This window comes from Crocuta crocuta, unplaced genomic scaffold (assembly GCF_008692635.1).
Source record: "Crocuta crocuta isolate KB4526 unplaced genomic scaffold, BGI_CrCroc_1.0 scaffold154, whole genome shotgun sequence".
NCBI classification, from domain to species: domain Eukaryota; kingdom Metazoa; phylum Chordata; class Mammalia; order Carnivora; family Hyaenidae; genus Crocuta; species Crocuta crocuta.
The window spans coordinates 3637303-3657176 of NW_027530545.1; the positions used below are offsets into that span (position 1 = coordinate 3637303).

Sequence of the window (19874 nt, forward strand, 5' to 3'; positions counted from 1 at the left end):
TCCCCCCCCCCCCCAAAGTAAATTAATTAATTAATTAAAAAATAAAAATAAAAGTTATTTAGACTAGGTAATGTGAGTTTCTTATTGTTTTGTTAAATTGTAATTTTCTTTATATCTTGGTTAAAAGATGTATTAAATAATGTTACTTATCACAGTTGTGAAGCATAAAGATTTAGTCCTCTGAATCCATTTGCACTGGGAGTTGTATACATCAAAATAACTGGCAAAAAAACTTAGGAAGAAATATAGCTATATTATCTTTGATGAAACCAACCAAAAGCATGCTCAGCTCTTCCCTAATTCTTAATCTGCTACTGTACCTTCCGTCACAATTTCTGTCATTTAAAGTTTAAAATCTAGACTAAAGGATTTGAAATTTCTACACAGGTATTTATATGGAATACAGACTGTGAATGCCATAAAAGAGGCAATGGTCCAGAAGAGACCAGATTTGTACGGGGTACAAGCATCTGGAAAAGTAGGCTTAACCTGGGAGTTCATTTTAGGTGAACTTTGGTTTTGATGGAATAAGAAAAATTTTGCAAGAAATTGAGAATAGAAAAAGGAAGGTCTGTTAAATAATCTTTATTTTAAGGCTTTTTTTTAAAATCATGGAGAATGGAACACATGACTCAGGAACACATGACTCCTGAGTGAGAGTAAAAAAGTATTGGGGCGCGTGGGTGGCTTAGTTGGTTGGGCATCTGACTTTGGCTCAGATCATGATCTCGTAGTTTGTGAATTCAAGCCCTGCGTTGGGCTCTGTGCTGACAGATCATAGCCTGGAGCCTGCTGCAGATTTTTTTGTCTCCCTCTTTGACTGCCCCTCCCCTGCTTGTGCTCTGTCTCTCTTTCTCTCAAAAATAAATAAATAGGGGCGCCTGGGTGGCTCAGTTGGTTAAGTGTCCAACTTGGGTGCAGGTCATGACCTCATGGTTCAGGAGTTCGAGCCCCGCTTTGGGCTTTGTGCTGACAGCTCAGGGTCTGGAGCCTGCTTTGGATTCTGTGTCTGCCTCTCTCTCTGCCTCTCCCCTGCTCGCTCTCTGTGTCTCTCTCTCTAAAAAAAAATATAAATAAACATTAAAAAAAAGAAGAACAAGAATAAGTAGTGTGGGCTCTGAACACTGACAGTCTGAAATGTCAGGCTTCTTAGCGTAGTTTTAGTTAGAATATATACAAAAGAACTTAGGTTTATACTTCAGATACTGTTATACAATTAGAAAATTAAAGATATTAATAAACAAATGGAAAGAAAACTACAAAATGTGTAGTTTTTGCTCTAAGATTCAAGTTTGGAGTATTTTATTTCATAAGAAAATATTGTAAAATAAATTGCTACTTATAGGGTACTGTGTAATGGCACAGATACTTTTTCACTTATCTTCAGCAGGCTTCTACTACCCTATACTGTGATAACTCAGTTCTCTGAGTTACTTTTTCTTTTGTAATTGCTGTGAATCCTTCATCCATACTGTATCCCTTGACATCATTTGGTGTTCCCGTGGCATTAGACTCTTAACGTGGCGTCTATGCTATACATTCAGGCTTGCCGTGAGTGAAGGGTTATGTTGCCGTGCTGCATATGTCTTTTCACACATGTTTTATTAGGCACAAATTCATTTATCAACTTAGGCTCCTATAAAACTATTTTCAGTGGAGACTTAACACTGTAAAAAAGAACTTTTTTATTAAAAATTTCTAAGGAATTAATGTGAAGATGATGGAATATGTAGGTTGATTGCAGTCATTTGATTGGGTACCCTAGTCTTAAGATTGCCATAGACCTGCTCATTAACACCTATAGGTTAAATATCATTCTGGATGCTGGATCATCTTTGCAAAGGTTTTTGAGTGCAAATGCAAACTTGGGTTTTAAAGTTAAATGCCAATCTTCAGTTAAAATTAAAATTTTCACATATAGAACTTGAAGTTGCTTGAAGATACATCATTCTTGGACTTTAGCTTTAGAAACACTGAGCTAATAGAAAAGGCACACATTTCTTACTAATAGAGTATACTAAAACTTTTTACTTTCTACATTTTTAGATTTATGTCACCACTCCTTGTTCTTTATGTACTATTTCAAATAATCAGGTGGAATTCTTGCATTTTCAAAAATGCCATATTGTGATTAGACCCACAGTGGCATTGCACATTTGGTTCTGTCTTCCTGGAAACCCCTGTCAAAAGAGGCAGACACATTTAGAAAAGAAAAGGAACTTTACTTGCAAGGACGATTTGCGAGGGAGTCCAGGCTTTAGAAGGATTGAGACCTAAAATAAGCCAAGATAACTTTGTTTTTTGTTAGTGTGCAAAGTTTTCTGTTTCTCTGTATTTTTATTTTCTTTCTTATTCATAGTGGCAATAGGGAATGTCGTTTATATTTCCATAGCCCTAATTTCCTTTTCTTCCTGGCAATGCCTGCTTAATTAATCTTCAAAACCTATGTAGATTTTACATCTTCTGAGAAGCCTTTAAATCTTCTCTGTGATTAGTTTCCAGTAGTTAGGAATAGTTTCTCTGTGCTGCTATACCTCCCTGAATGTAATAGCATTTCTCATACTATACTGTAGTCACTTCTCTGCATATGTCTCTTCTGCTACATGAGTTGATTTGGGGAGGAAGGGAGAAGGAGAAAACAAATCCCATAAGGTAAAGCAAGGTAATGTGTTCTTAGTTGGAATGAGAGGGTTAAAATATCCTGCACTAGATTTTCATTCTTGAGGGCAGAAACCCTATCTCTGTTAGCTTCGTAACTCCAGTGCTTAGTCTGAGGTCACTTGTCCTCTCTTTAGTAGTCTTGTATAAGTGTTAACTGAATAAACAATTCATTGACAGTGAAGTTTCTGCTTTATCATTTTTCACTCAGCTGTGATTTATTCTTTTAGTATAATCTAAATATAAATGCTGCATTTACTTATCAGTTTACGTAAAATTACAGTGCTGAATTACCTTAATTTAGAAATTTAAAAACGAACAGTATTTTGTGTCATTAACATTCCAAAGAATCACCTCATTGACAGTGGAGAGAATATAGAGCTGGATTAGAGCTCGGAAGGAGTCATCATGCTTTAACATGGCATTTGGTTGTTTTGTCTACTTTTACGTTTCATCAAGGCTAGGGAAGGCTACACATAGAATTGCTGATAGGGTCAAATAAAATCTGTGTGTCCATTTCACAGGTTTGGGGTTTCTGGTTTTATATAAAAATTGCTCTGAGTTCAGCTGTCCTTTTTTTTTTGTTTGTTTGTTTTAAATGGAAGGTTTAATTTAAAAAAGTATGTGTGTAATTTCTCGGGGTGCCTGGGGGGCTCAGTAGGTTGAGCGTCCGACTTTGGCTCAGGTCATGATCTCGCGGTTTGTGGGTTCGAGTCCCACATTGGCCTCTTTGCTGACAGCTAGCTCAGAGCCTGGAGCTTGCTTCAGGTTCTGTATCTCCCTGTCTCTCTGACCCTCCCCTGCCTATGCTGTTTTTCTCTCTTTCTCTCTCTCTCTCTCTCAGAAATAAATAAAAACATTAAGAAAAAAAAGAGAAGTTTTCATTCTAAATAGACGTCAGCAGACATGATATATTAGAACTGTCAGTACATCAGTTATTTCCTGGTTTTAAAAATTTGAGTGATATATAGCTTGCATCTTTAGGGTACCTTTTTGTGAAAGTTTATTTATTTTGAGAGAGAGAGAGAGGGCACAAGCAGGGGAGGGGCAGAGAGGGAGAAAAAGAGAATCTCAAGCAGACTCCTGTCAGTGCGGAGCCTGATGTGGGGCTTGAACCCACAAATTGCAAGATCATGATCTGAGCCAAGATGAAGAGCTGGTTGGAAGCTCAACCGATTGAGCCACCCAGGAGACCCCTGTGTGGTACTTTTTAAATGAAATGATGTTTCAGAATCCTAGAACTTAATTCATCCTGAAGTTTCATTTTTAACAATATGTGCTCAGTAAGTCAAATTTTTGGAAACGAGTAGACCAGATTATCATTTCTAGATTCTATGATTGTCCATATAGAAAGTCCAAGAGAATCAGTAGACAAACTATTAAAATTAAGAGTTTGTCAGGGTTGTTGGATACAAGCTCAACATACAGAAATCACTGGGTGCTTAATCACAGCTATTTATAAAATAGAAAAAAAATGCCATTCTCAGTAATAATAAAAATTATAAGTGATCTAGGACTAAATAAACCTAATAAAGATATGTAAGGACTTTATGGAGAAAGTTATAAAATTCTTTGAAAGATATAGGAAATATAAATATATAACGTATTTATATAAATATGTTTTTATTTTGTTTTATTTTATTTTTTATTTTTGAGTGAGAGACAGCACGTGAGTGGAGGAGAGGCAGAAAGAGAAGGAGACAGAATCTGAAGCAGGCTCCAGGCTCTGAGCTGTCAGCACAAAGCCTGATGTGGGGCTCAAAACTCATGACCCGTGAGATCATTGACCTGAGCCGAAGTCGGATGCTTAACTGACGGAGCCACTCTGGCACCCCTATTTATATAAATATAAATGGAGAGAGATACTATGTTCATGGTGAAGAAAACTTTAATGTTGTAAACATGTCATTTTTTCCATATTAATGCATAAATTCAGGCATTTCTAATTTAAAAAAATTTTTAATATTTATTTTAGAGAGAGAGAGACAGAGTGTGAGTGGGGACAGGGGAGGGGCACAGAGAGAGGGAGACATAGAATCTAAAGCAGGCTGCAGGCTCTGAGCTGTCAGCACAGAGCCCAACATGGGACTCGAACTCACAAACCATGAGCTTATAACCTGAGACGTGGTTGGCGCTTAACCAGCTGAGCCGCCCATTAGCCCCAGTGCATTTTTAATTAAAATCCCAACAGGACTTTTTTTTTTCCCCTGGAGAACTTGAAAACGTTTTAATTTTAACATTAATGTGGAAATATCAAAGTATGCAAGACAGAGTACTTTCTCTGCCAAGTATCAAGGCATATTAACAAGCTGTAGTAAATAAATATATAGGCTGTTCAACAGAATGGAATCCAGATCCATCTGCTCATGAACAGATAGCAGCCTGCTTAAGATAGGATATCATAAATCAGTAGAAAAAGTGATGTACTGTTCAATAAATTTTGCTGGGATGAATAGCTCTTTATACAGTACAAATAAAACTTTGATTTAGCTTCACATAGTACATACAGTTTCATTCCAAACGATTAAAGACTTACGGGGGAGAGATAAAAAGAAAACCTAAAACTATTAAGTATATATATAGGAAAATAGATTTAGTAGTTTAAGGAAAGTGAAAGATTTCTTTTAAGAAAACTATAAACCATAAAAGATTGCTAAATTTGATTACAGGAACAAAAAACACCATGAGATAAAAGAAACCATAAACGTATGTTAAAAGACAAGTGACAGTTTGAGAGAAGGCCATTTGCATAATTCAGACAAACCGTTGCTATCCAGAATAGATAAAGAACTCCTACAGATCCATGAAAGGAGATAAATGGCCCAGTGGGAAAAGAAAAATGCACAGAAAACATGAATGAGCAGCTTACAGAAGAGGCAGTCTGAATGGTCAGCAAAACATGCAGATGCTCAGGAAGTGCTGATGAGCACAGCCATAAGATTCTCTCCTGTCTGATAGCAAGTGTTGCTTGGACGGTTAACACGGGTGCGGGGAAAAGACATCCTTACCTGCTGCTCAGGAAGGGAGGATGGTGCACAGCCACAACCACTTTCGAGAATATTTGGCAATATTTGGTAAAATCGAAAATGTTTATATCCTTTGGCTGAGCAAGTCCATGTGTGTGAATAAGCCTAAAGAATTGTTGCTTTTATGCCCTAGAATCTAGAATGATCATTACCCTAATCTTCATAATGGTGAAACTGGAAATATTTAAGTGTCCATCAGTATGGGGATCAAGAAATCTAATATGCTGTATTTGTAGAATGGGTCTTTAAAAGGGATAAACAAGATGTGAAAATAATGTGAATTGTAAAATTCTATAGTGGTTAATATATCTATAGACTTTGCTATAGGTGTCTGTAAACAGATAAAAAATACACTTGCAGGAAGGCCATACACCAGCTTTATGGTAGTGGTTTGACAGGTTAGATATAGGATTGGGACTTGGGGTTGTTGATAAAGAGGATTCAGTGTTGCCTATAATTTTTATTATTTTTTTTAAAGCCCAGAATCAGATACGACCACTTGCTAATCGGTTCTGAATTTTAATATAGGAATATGGATGTTTGCTTTATTTGTGCTTTTCTATATCTTTTATTAAATTTAAGAATGGTTTTTAAATATAGTTGGTGAATTAGTATTTTCAAAATAAGCTAAATTTAATTTTTATTTTAATTCTTCTTGACATTAATGTGCTAAAATGTAGAGGAATAAATGACATTTTTGTACTGTATTTTCAGTGATGCCAATTGGTGGAAAGGAGAAAATCACAGAGGAGTAGGACTCTTCCCATCTAATTTTGTAACAACTAATTTAAACATAGAGTCTGAGGCAGGTAAGTTAAATTTTTGGGAAGAGTAAATCTATTAAAGTTTTTTACCCTTGAATTTTATGGTTCAGATGGTTCAGGTTTTTGTTTGTTTGTTTTTTGTTTTAAGTAATTTTTACACCGAACATGGAGCTTGAACTGATAACCCTGAGATCAGGAGTCATATGGTCTACCAGCTAAGCCAGGCAGGTGCCCTGGTTCAATTTTTTTTTTAAATGTTTGTTTATTTTTGAAGGAGAGAGAGAGCGTGAGCGAGGGAGGAGCAAAAAGAGAGGGAGACAGAATCCAAAGCAGGCTCCAGACTCCAAGCGGTCAGCACAGAGCCCGATGTGGGCTTGAACCCACGAACTGGGAGATCATGACCTGAGCCGAAGTCGAATGCTCAACCAACTGAGCCACACAGGCGCCCCCCCGCCCTGGTTCAATTTTGAATATAAAGTAGATTGGCATTTAACTCTTGTTTTAAATTATTTATAGACAGTACAGATTAACTTACTTCTTAGCAAATTAAGGGGTTAATTTATCTCAGGTCCATTCTAAGAATTATTTTCTTATTTTATTTTAAACCCTTTGAGAATTAATGTGTATAGTTACATAGAATGCATAAAACAATCTGTGATGGCCATGTAAATATTTAAATCAGCCTAATTATGGTTTAAGAGACTGTGTGTGTCAATTCAGTATAAAGAGTATTGGTTTTATTCATCACTGAACCATAGTACTGAAGGGAGTAGGTGGCAGGGTGGGGGCTGGTTAACAAGTGCCAAGTGTGATTACAAGGGTTAGGAGTACTCTTAAATTTTAGACTTTTCCTCACCTTGATTTGATCAGGGAAGTTGGGAACTTGAAGCAATAATAAAGCAGTATAATTAAGACTGTAGGTTCCTGCTTCAGATCTTCTACTGTTAACCATGCAGAGAAAGCGTCCATTTGTTATGTAGGCAGGAAGTGAGGGGAACTGAATGTAAAGAACAGATAATTGTATTACGAATATTGTTCATGATCAGAAATAAAACAGCTCAGTGGTGTTTGATTATTCATTTATTTATTTAAAATTTAAAAAAAAATTTATGTTTATTCATTTTTGAGACAGAGTAGGGGGAAGGGCAGAGAGAGAGGGAGACACAGAATCTGAAGCAGGCTCCAGACTCTAAGCTGTCCGCACAGAGCCCGACACGGGGCTCAAACTCAGGGACTTCAAGCTCATGACCTGAGCTGAAGTCAAAAACTTAATCGACGGAGTCACCCAGGTGCCCCCTATTTATTTTACAGTGTTTTTTTTTTTTTAAGGTTTGTTTATTTTTGAGAGAGAGAAAAGAGAGAGAGAGAGAGAGAGAGAGAACCAGTAGAGGAGAGGCATAGAGAAGGAGACCCAGTCCAAAGCAGGCTTCAGACTCTGAGCTGTCAGCACAGAGCCGGACATGAGGCTCGAACTCACAAACCATGAGATCATGACCTGAGCTGAAGTTGGAAGCTCAGCCAGCTGAGCCACCCAGACTCCCCTTGAGTACTCATTTATTAGGTATTGTGCAAAGTCCTTGGCTTGCACTATTTCATTTAATCCTCACAAGGCTGTGAGCTAGGCACTTTTGTTACTCCATTTTATAGATAAAGAAACGGAGACTGATGATTTATGAGGTTTATGACCATGATTCAGCCATGGTCAGCCACCCTGCTCTTACCTATACTTCAACTGACTCACTTGCAGGACATGTTGGTGCTAGTCTGTATTATCGGTTTTAGAGAAAACATTTAAATTGTGAAAGCTCTATTGTGTGCATAATATCATTTCTGTATGGGATGATGGCATTCAGTTAGAGTTGAGAGATGTCAAGACTCATTTAAAGGGGCACCTGGGTGGCTTAGTCGGTTAAGCATCCGACTTTCGCTTGGGTCATGACCTCACAGTTCGTGGGTTCGAGCCCTACGTCGGGCTCTGTGCTGACTGCCGGCTCGGAGCCTGGAGCCTGTTTCAGAGTCTGTCTCTCTCTGACCCTCCCCTGCTCACACTGTCTCTCTCTCTCCTAGAAATAAATAAAACATTAAAAAAAAAATTAAAAAAAAGACTCATTTAAAGACTGATTTATACTTTTTATTCCTCTAGTCTCACTAAGTACTTATGAAAATTGGAGGCACTGTTTTTAGTAACTCGGCAAGACCATGCTCCGGGGATCCTACATAGAAATTTCCCCTTGGCAGGGGCCAGAGAGATTGAGCTGTGGTTTGAAAAGTAAAAAATACTCTGGCTTTTCAGTACATCCTCATGTTATGTTGAGCTCTGCTCCTTAGGACCTGTTTAAAAGTTAGCCACATATTTGACTAACTGTTGGAACTGAAAAATCTTTTGGTTATAGAGATTTTTCTCTTTTCTGAGGGGTATACATTTCATTGGAAACCTTAAATATTCTTCAGAGAGAACACAGTGTCTTCAATGCCTTCTGTGGCCTACAGAGCAAACTGAGATTTTTGGATTGGGGCAAGGTAGATTTTTATCATAATTTTATTTTTTATCAAAATTTACTTTATTAAATATAGTACATTATAGCAACATTCTAGTGAACATTTAAATAGTTTTCTGGGTGTGTGTATTTATGAATTATCTTCTAATCTCTTTATGAAAGGTATTTTTTTCCCCCCTTGCTTTAAAACTATTGTCAAAGTTAGGTGGAAATTGGGTATTTCTTTCTCATTGTGAAGATGAAATAGAGTGTTTTTTTGTTCATATGGGAAATACATTTTTATAGCAAAGAAAGAGTATTGAAGGAGCTCATATATTTAACTCTAACCCTAGTGTTAAAAACATTCAGTTTTTCAGAAAATGCCTATAATGACAGTTCCCGTTAATATTGCTCACTTGTTCCACTAGAAGGTAAGTTCCATTAGGACAGAGATTTTGGTCTGTTTTATTCACTCATATATATTCAAAGCCTAGAACAGTGGCTGGCACATAGTAAGGGCTAATAAATGTGGTGTGAATGGATGAACATATGAAAAAAATGTATGTTACTTATGAAATGTGATGACTAAAGAGTTTCCTTTTCTTTTTCTTATGGATAATCACAGGCTACTTACATATCAGTGACTAAAATACCAAAGTAAATGCTGAGGAACTTAAAGTTTACTTTGTTTCCATAGCAGCTGTGGACAAATTGAATGTAATTGATGATGAGGAGGAGGAAATTAAGAAATCAGAGCCTGAGCCTGTTTATATAGATGAGGTAGAGTTCTTCTTTTGTTCAATAGTTAACCCATCAATACTTTTAAAATCTATTATCCTTGAAAATACTTGGAAAGAGTAATTTTTATGTTCAGTAAAATGAAAGCTTTTGAATTTTTAAAGTGTCCATTTACTTTTTCAGGATAAGATGGATCGAGCCCTGCAGGTCCTCCAGAGTATAGATCCAACAGATTCAAAACCAGACTCCCAAGACCTCTTGGATTTGGAAGGTACTTAATGAGTGTTAGGGATTACTTAGTTGTCATTTAATATTTTAGATTTTTATAATGACTTAAATATCTTCTGCCTTGTGTTTGCATCTGTAAATTAGAATTCTCTGGTGGACATACAATTTGGAAGATGTTACAAACCTGCCTATCCTGTTCAAGAAGGAAGTCTGTTTTTCTGTAAGCCCACCAGGGAATACTGGTTGAAGAGATCCCCAGTCCAAAAAAGGACAGAATTAAGAATAAGAACGTATTAAATTAATTGAGTCAAAATGTTAGAAATTCTTATTTCTTTTTTAATTCTCTTGTATCATGATTTTAAAGGGCAAAATTATACATGGTCTGTATTAACTTGGTAATGCAGTCATTTGATGCACGATGTGTCTTTTTAATCCCCAGAAATTTGAAACAATTAAAACAAGTGTTTTTATGCCTTTTTTTAAATCCTTAGGGAGAAAAATCTCTGATAAATGGATAAATCTTCTTAAATCTTTTTGTAGAATAAAGTCTAGTTATGAATACAGGATGCCACACTATGCGTTGTATCCTGTACATTTGGATTGGAAATTACGTTTGGAAATGCGCAAAATGTTTAATCTTGAAATGACTTAAATACATGAAAAAGTTCATATCTAATCTGTATGTAATTATATATTTTATACATTGTGATTCAAGTTCATTTACGTAGCTAATAATAGTTTTCCATATTTTGAGATAACTCCATATTTCATAGTCCGTAATCTTAGCACTTCAGATAACGTGGTAGGATTTCTCTTTGATTTTGACTTTGCCTTTGGTCAAGTGATATTAATATTGGTGCTGAATAGTATTAAAACTAGGTCTTTCATAGTCTTTTCTGTAGAATAAATTTCATGTTCTTTGTATTAAGCATGGTGTTATATATTGGTGTGCTCCATTGTTAAACTCTTTTGAAATAGACTTAAACTGGTTTAAGTTTCAAGATTCAAAAGTATTTTTGTATTTACAGATATCTGCCAACAGATGGGTCCAATGATAGATGAAAAACTTGAAGAGATTGATAGGTGAGATTCTTTGTTAAGGGAAAAACAAGTATAATTTTCTTTTGACTACTTGTTTTCTGGTAAAACTTTAGACTAAAGGAGTTTTGTGGAGCTGTTCAATCTGTTGAAATTGTTTCTCAGTTTGCAAAACTCTTAGAAATGAATAGCAAGGTGGTACTTTTTATTTTGGTAGCATTTTCCCGCATGGTGATGTAGTATATGTAGAATTGGACACTCTTCTTAGGGTGCCAGCTTTCATTTTCTTACTTGGGCTGGAATTGAGGGATAATGAGGAGTGAGGAATAAAAGCTGAGTAGAGCACACATTGAGAACTGGGATCTTAGGCACGCATTGTTTATTACGTGATGAGAAGTAGTATTTGTAAAGCTTTCAAATGAAATTTCCCTTGTGTTTGTGAAGCTAAATCCAGTCTATATACCTCTCCTCATTTTTCTTCCTTGTATTTCTGTTATCCCTTTAATTTCCTTATTTCACGTAGTCTTACTCCTCCTTAGAAATAGCAGCCCTGAAGGATAGACTATTAGCATTTGGAGGTTTTTGTTTATTTTTATAAGGATAAGGCTTTAGTGTTTCATCATCATCCCTTTCTAGAATCTGTTTATTGAACTATAGTATAAAACTTGCACAAAAAGAACAGAAACTACTTCTTATCTGCATTTACCAGAGAAGGGTGGTAGTAGCAAGATTTTTTCGAGTCACTAAAGATTATAATCTTTTTCCATGAGACATTTTTTTAACAAATTCTTTATATTTTCTACAGAAATGAAAAATAACCCCCCCATCAAAAATTAATGAAACGATGGTGGTAGTTTCATCATATTTTATTCTTATTTTGGAAAAAGCATTAAATATCTACTTAGACATCTCCTATTTTGATTTCAGTGCAAGGGTGTTAATGGTCAGTGAATAACAAAACTGAAAAGGATTAAAACAAAAAATGTCACGGGCGCCTGGGTGGCTCAGTCAGTTAAGCGTCTGCCTCTTGGTTTTGACTCAGGTTGTGATCTCATGGTTTCATGGGTTTGAATCACACGGGGCTGCATGCTGACAGCTGGGCCTGCTTGCTTGGGATTCTCTTTCCTTGCCCCTCCCTTACTTGCATACACTGTCTCTCTCAAAAATAAATAAACTTAAAAAAGAAAAAAAAAAATGTCAGTATTACTTTAGGTGTGGCTGGGAGTACAATTATTACAAACCTTTCTGGACTTTAAAAATAGTCCATAATCTTTAACCCAGTAAATTCAGGCCCATACTACATATATAGGGACATATGCAAAAGATTTAACTCTTAGAGAATTCTTCACAGTATTATTTCTAACAGTGAAATTAGATTTATAAAAATAAAGTTGGCAGTAACTAAAATGTCTTTCAGTGTGAGATTGATTTAAAAAAAATCACATCGATACATTCTACAATAAAAAGCATTGTCATTGATAAGTATCTGTTGACATGGAAAGATATCAAGGTATGTAATGAAAAAACAGAGGATATGACAGTATATACAATCTTATTTTTTATTGATAAAAGGAATATTTTTAAAGGAAAAGATCTAGCTAGCACAATTAAAAATCAAAGTGACCATTTCTAATAGTTAATTTTTTGAGTCATAGCTTACCTGTTAGCCAGTTCTGTCTTCAGTTTTAGTTTCTGAGTAGGCCAGATGGCATTGTCCTTTCCATGACTACTGACTACAGATGCAGCTCGTGTTCTAGAAAATGCTTGCTGTTCTTCAACAAAGTTTTTTGACCATTTATCCTTGCTGGCATTCAGAGATGAATAAAATAATATTTTCCCCTTGACTGGATCATCATCAGTTTGTTTTTCCTAATAAGAAAAACAGTTTACTGTCCAAAAAAGAAATTTTGCCTATCTGTAATTGTTTAGAATGAGATTTTATAGCATTTATCACACTAAGAAGTTACATTGGGCAAATATGTAAATTGACTCCAAAAAAGTTTAGATAGATTTATTGAAGAGATCCATAGTCTGAACTTAACAGTGTTCCAGACTATTCTAACCTTATTTCCTACTGCCCTCCGAAAATTATTTTCTACCACAGTGATCACATTGCCCTTTTCATTCTTCCATTGTGTAACCTTCTCACTACTTTTGCCGGCCTTAATTCGCACTGTCCCACTGACCTGACTTAGTCTTCTGTTGTTACTTGGGCCTTTCCGTCCTTCCTTGGGTGCCTGTTTAAGTCCCAGCTTCTCCATAAAGCCTTTTCAGTCTACCACCACCCAAGTTAGGCTCCCCCTCCTCTAAACTCTTGTTTCCTATAATTTTATATAGTTTTGCAGTTAAATGCCATCTTATATTGTTTGATATTTTCCATGGGCTTCATCTTGTCTAATAGATTGCAGTTTCTTTGAAGGAGGGATCCACACCTTCTGCTCCATTTTCTTTGTGCTAGTATACTGTTTGGGCACAGTTCAGTAAAAATTTAATTGCTTTGGGGTTATGTCTTGAATCTTTAAAGGTGATTTCTTTGTGCTCCTGGTGTTGCATCAGTATACTGGGTTATGTGGACCAAATACCCATGGTTAATTCTTAGTCACATACTTGTTAGCATGGACACTAATTTCTCATCCTTTCTGTATGGTTTACAAATGGTATTTCTGAAAATAGAGTTTGACCTGCTCTATATAGTCACAAATGCAAGACAGGAAACTGCATCTTTTTGTTTGTATCAGACGTAACAGATTATAATAGAGGAAAGGTGATAAGGTGATAGGACTCAGTCCAGGTCATTTATTTGGTAGCCCTGGGTCTGGTGGTCTGCCTCCGCTTTTGTCTTTTGAGCCTCTCTGTGTATATATAAGAAGAGCTACATTTAATAAATAGGCTTGTGGGGGCCACATGAAGTGGCCATTTAACTTGTATAAACTTGTCTGTTGCGATGGGAGTTCTTTATTACTCTCCAGGGGAACAGACAAAGTTGTACCAAGTCAGAAGGATTTGACTGGAGTTCCTTGGGCAGATTTGAAAATGCTCTTAATTGGATTTGTTATTTACACAATAAGTATCTGGTTTCATTCCCCTTCTCAAAAGAAACCAACAAACAAGAGTAGTAGAGATTCGTTTATATATTCATTGTTTCCATTTGCAGTTTCAAGGATAATTATTAGGATTTTTTCGTTTGATCCATTAATGAATATAAGCAAATGAAAATTTGTAATTTTGTTTGTGTGTTTTTATTTCAGATATATTGTGCTTCAGAGCAGGCTCTGGACCTTGCCCGAGTACTTTATTTTACTTAGATTTTTAATTAAGGCTTGGGCTCTTCCAAAATTGAGAAATTATTTTTCTTTGTAATTGAGATTTCAAGAGAAACCTATAACATGTGAAACAGAATTGTCCTAGCACCAAACTTACGAATTGACTGCATTTTTATGAGGCGTAGAAGGGATTTTCCCTAATAGTATCAAGTCATATTAGCCTAGTTATTATGAGAATTCAGTAATTCCTCCTCCCATTTTTCATGCTGAATATTCTTTCATTGTATATAAAGAACCTTTTAAAATATAAATGGAAGATGTGCTAAATTTAAAAAGTAGTTTATGTTCTTAAATACATGCTTGAAGGCATTGAAGAAAATGTAGGTGCTTTTCTTCTGCATCAGGAAGCATTCAGAATTGTCTGAATTGAATGTAAAAGTCTTGGAAGCCCTGGAACTATATAACAGGTTGGTGAATGAAGCACCAGTATATCCAGTCTACTCAAAGCTCCATCCTCCAGGACATTACCCACCTTCATCACCTGGGATGCCAATGCAGGTGAGAGTAGTTTTGAGAATATTTTTCAAAATTAGGGGAAGAAAAGTTTTAAATTAAAAAAGATGTTTTAACATGGTATTAAAATTTCTGGGGGCCCCTGGGTGGCTCAGTCAGTTAAGCATCCGACTTCGGCCCAAGTCATGATCTCACGGTTCGTGGGTTTGAGCCCCGCGTCGGGCTCTGTGTTGACAGCTAGCTCAGAGCCTGGAGCCTGTTTCAGATTCTGTATCTCCCTCTCTCTCTGACCCTCCCCTGCTCATGCTGTCTCTGTCTCTCAGAAATAAATAAAACATTAAAAATAATAACAAATAAATAAATAAAATTTCTGTGGTCCATGAATAAAATCATAAAACTCATCTTTGATAGTAAAAAATATATATGGGCTAAACAATTTGTGTTTGCCAGGAGAAATTAGATACTGATATTTTGCGAATAATTTTAGTTCATTTTTAACATGAATAAAGAGACCGTTAAATATATGATGGGAGATATGGTTCTCCATTTGCTTCTGTAAATATAAAGCATAAATCTTTATTTAAGTAAAAAGTCTAAGTCCTTTGATTTAGGACAATGCCTGACCTCTCAAAAGTCGTCTTCATGAGATACTGATGCAGTTCCTGTTGCTCAACAAGCAAGATTTAACATTTCTTTTAAAATTTGTCAGGATTTCTTTGACTTACATGATTAGTAAAGACTTATTAGTTAATGAACTTCTTTTATCCTCAGATCATGCTATTTTTTCTTTGTTGCATGACATATTGTTAAAAATTCATGCGTGACAAGGATATGATGCAGGCCTATAGGTGCAGGTTCCATAAGCCATTCACGAACAGCTTCTTTTTCTAGGACTTTACACCTGGTCTCTGCTTCTGCTGAAGTGAATACTTAAATTTATCATTATCAAGCATTCTGAAGTCTTTTTCAAATTTTACCCACTTAGCAACTGAATTCAGAATGAATTTGGGTGAACAAAATTCATGTTAATTTATGAGAACTGATATGTAAAGGAGTGTGTGAAGGAGACACCAAGGAGAAAAGATAGAATGTGGGTGCATAATCTAGATGACTTGACATGACATAATTAAGTAAAAAGGAATAGTTACTATGGTAACTGTCACATCAGACAAGATGCATTTATCAAATATGCCATGTCCCGAACTTTTGAAAATGGTGAAAGAGGGTAGAGAGGACTTCTGGGTGCAGAAGACAGCTGGAGTTTATGTAGTATTGCTTGTTTTCAACGAGTTATTTGCTGCTCCTGTGAGAACTTTTTTGTGGAACAAAAAAGAAGTGTCTCTACCATTGTATGATGGAACTGTGCTATATTTGCTTCTTTGTGTGTCTATAAAGAGTTATTTGTCGTTCCTATATCAGGTTTTTGTGTTTAGTTGCATACTATTTACGGTCTGTGTTTTGCACAACTCAGTGTTTTAAAAAGTTAGCTTTGTGTCTCTCTGATTTTTCACATAACTTCTTCATATACTATTTATGTATAACAGCATTTAAAATACTCAGAGTTCGTATTCTAACTAGAAAAAAACTCCATACTAAAAGAGTTGGAGTAACACACCATTAGTTGATTCTGTGAAGGCCCCTCAGGAGCCCTACACTGCAGCAGAGGTCCATTCCCAGTCCCAGCGTATTGTCAGTGGTTGTTATGCTTTGGCAAAGGAAGCAATATGATTGCAACTACATTAAAGTTGATTTGGCACTTCTAGCATGCTAAATTTTCATGTCAGTGGTCTTTACGAGTAGCTTTGTTTACCCATAGTTCAAATTGCTTCCTGAAATCCCCACAACTGTGTAAGTGAATTAAAAACTTGTATGTAGATAAAAAAGAAAAAAAACCCCAGATAGCTTTGTTTAAAACTGAAGTGATGATAATCACTGTCTAATATTTATTAAGTATATGCATTGTTTTGAATGCTGTATTTGGTAGGCAGGTCGTTATAGGAGATATTACCTTGAAAATTAGGTAGGGCACATAAAATATCCAGAGAGACTTAGACAATTATGCTGTTTCCTGAGGATACAACTTCTCCTTTACCTAAAAATTAAAAATCATCTTTACTTTTGTCCCGTTTGTTGTAAAGGCAGAGAATAAAGGAGAGATGACTAGAGAGCATCTGCTCCCTGCCCTGATACCATTTATTATTCTTCTCCCAAGTTTCATTCTTAGGAAGGAGTTGAATAAATCATCCTGGGAAGAGGGTGAAGTTCATCATTTGGATGGTGACTTGAAGTGATGATGGGCTGCCCCTTCAAGGGAGTGTATAGTTTCCTGTGGCTCTGCAGCAAGGCAGGTTACCGAGGAATAGGCAACCTGGGTGGATTCCAGCCTGCTGCTTAAAAATATGCCACCTCCTTTCCTTTCAACCTCCTGCAAAATAAAAGAGCAATAAAATAATTCATAAATTTCCATGGATTTGGCACTGTAATTTGGAAGCTCTCCACCTTTTGTACTAAGGTAGATATTTGGTAGAACCAGATTGCTCCCTGAAGAACGATAACAGTGTATTTTATTTAAGTTTTTTTAAAGTGTTAAAAATGTTAGGCAGATGTTTGAGAAATCAGTCAACTTTTTCTCTTTGGTTAATAGACATATCCAGTTCAGTCACATGGTGGAAACTATATGGGTCAAAGCCTTCACCAAGTCACTGTTGCCCAAAGCTACAGCCTAGGACCAGATCAGATTGGTCCACTGAGATCTCTGCCTCCAAATGTAAATTCGTCAGTGACAACACAGCCTGCACAGACTCCGTATTTAAGGTAAGTGTTGGGGAGCTGTGTTATTTTGTGGTTATATACATTAAATTTTGGCAAACTTTCATAATGAGAATGAATTGACCTTTTTATAATAATAATAATTGAGATGAAGTTTTAGAACTTCCCATTCGTAATCCCATGAAGTTAGAATGGTGCTGCTCTTAGCTTTGATACCCCTACTAAAATGGTACCCCAGACATGGCTTATAGTCTGGTTCCCTGGGACAAAATAAAGGTAACTGTCCCTAACAGGGATCAAGCCCATGATATGCTCAGCACTGTGCTGTAATCAGCCTCGTAAAGTAGTCCCAGGCATATTTATATCTGCGTGCAGTCCTGAATATCAGCAGACTTTACTCTCACTCCCAGGTGTGTGTGAGCTGTGGAATTTGTGGCCTGATTTTTTATACTAACACTTCTGTTCTGAAAATCATGTTTAAAAATTCCCTTCTATTAACTTTGCTTAGCGATATAAAATGTTCATCTAATACAGTCATGGGTAGATAATCTCTGAGGTCTCTTCCCACCCAAATTCCATGAGTATACATTTTAGATATTTACAGAAAATTAAGTAAACCTGTTCACACTGGTTTTTAGATCAGTTAAAATGGAAAATTTTGTTGTTCTGTGTGACACTAGAAATTAGGGAGAAAAAAATGGGAGCAGTATAGACATTAATCCTGTCAGCAGTGCTTTTGAGTAATTTGAAATTATGTATCATATAGCTTTTTAAAAAGTATGCTAGGGAAACTATAGGAACAAGCAGAAGTCCTGCAATTGGGTGTGATTTCTCAACTTATTTTTTTGTTTGTTTTGGTGTCATGTTAATAAGTAAACTATAGGTCAAGACTACCTTGAGGGTAGACTCAGGGTCCTGTGTGGATTACACTGTTCTCCTTGCCCTTCTGATTTTTTATGTAGAGGTTCAGATTAAATTAAGAGGGCAGCTTTGAAAGTATCCTTCAAAGGAAAGTGTGAAGAGTGTGTGATGAAAAGAGGTGGTCTCCCTGCTGGGTTGAGACCATGCTGGATTGGGGGAAGGGAGAATATGGTTGAAAGTGTTCTTGAGCCGGGGTTCTGTTCTCATTATAGCTGACCAAGGAGACCACTGTGAGAAACAGTCTGCATCTCCTCAAGAGATTGTTTGCAGTGAAAGATTTTGGAGAAAACAAAATGAAATAGGCCATATAATCTTATATTTTGTTTCTTTATTGAGTAGTTTCTCCTTACCAGATTTTAAAATTACATTAACAGTGTTGGATGGTTGGAATAATTAAATTATAATCGGAACAGCTGAGCTATATAAACTTAAAAAGGTGGAAAAAGAATTTTTCTTGTCTCGTGGTGATTGATCTCTGACCATGACCTCGATAATGCAATGTAAATCTGGTTTTCTTTTAAAAATTTTGTCTGTAGCACTGGACAAGACACTGTTTCCAACCCTGCTTACATGAACCAGAACTCTAACCTTCAATCAGCTACTGGTACAGCTGCTTATCCACAGCAGATGGGGATGTCTGCGGATATGCCATCTTACCAGAACGCTACTTCCAATTTGCCGCAACTGGCGGGCTTTCCGGTGGCGGTTCCAGCTCATTCAGTTGCACAGCAGCAAACAAATTACCATCAGCAGCCTCTTCTTTAGAACAAACCACGCATTTTCTCAAAAGCCTTCGTATGTGTATTACTTGACCCTGGTGATTCTAATCTGAAAGTATTTAAAAAATAGTTTTTCTCAACTCAGAAAAACCATGAGTAAATAAAGCACAAAAACTTACCTTTCTCTGCTAGGCCATGAAAGGATTCTTTCAGTCCAGTTTGTTTGAAGTCAACTTTGGACCAGAGGCAGCTTCAGGTAGCTTCCAGTTCATCTTGTCTTACCTTCAAATCTCTCCACACAGATCTGGACACCCAGTCGGTAGCCTTATGACACTAAACAGCAGGAGATACAGTTTTACTTTCAAGAAACCATTTATCCTTAAAATGTCATGATAATTGGAAGAGCCCTCACACCTTTGAATATTTTTTTGTCTGCATATTTTTTTCAGTGTCCCCCACCGACCATTATTTTAAAAGGCGAACTTCTTTTTGGGTGAGGATTTAGCTTGCCAACACATTTCCCTTGGCTCCTTAAATCGCGGTTGTGTTCGCTGTCCTGTCAGTTATGCTCTCTGGCACGTTGAGTAATAATTAGCATATAATTGTCGACGGAAGCAAGAGCAGTTTGGAAGGAACAAAAATGTTTTCTGTTGTTAACAGTGAAGACCATGTAAATGCAGATGTATGAGAAAGCATTTAGCGATTCCCAGCCCTGCCAGCAGTGAGCTAGGAATGCCCCACAGAACATTTCCATTCCCTG

General features: G+C 36.4%; 1 protein-coding gene across 3 annotated transcripts in view; it reads left to right on the forward strand.

Moving 5' to 3' along the window:
- STAM2 (signal transducing adaptor molecule 2) overlaps positions 1–19292 on the forward strand; it is a 44828-nt gene extending 25536 nt beyond the window's left edge. For 2 of the 3 annotated variants that reach the window (XM_077767769.1, XM_077767767.1), the window contains 7 exons: positions 6399–6493; positions 9623–9705; positions 9847–9934; positions 10920–10974; positions 14597–14750; positions 17350–17519; positions 18932–19292. In XM_077767769.1, coding sequence (XP_077623895.1) covers positions 6399–6493; positions 9623–9705; positions 9847–9934; positions 10920–10974; positions 14597–14750; positions 17350–17519; positions 18932–19160 — 874 coding nt within the window. In that variant the 3' untranslated portion in view covers positions 19161–19292. The remainder of the gene's footprint in view (positions 1–6398; positions 6494–9622; positions 9706–9846; positions 9935–10919; positions 10975–14596; positions 14751–17349; positions 17520–18931) is intronic. The other variant, XM_077767768.1, reaches the window with a different exon arrangement.
- Positions 19293–19874: the final 582 nt, after the last annotated feature.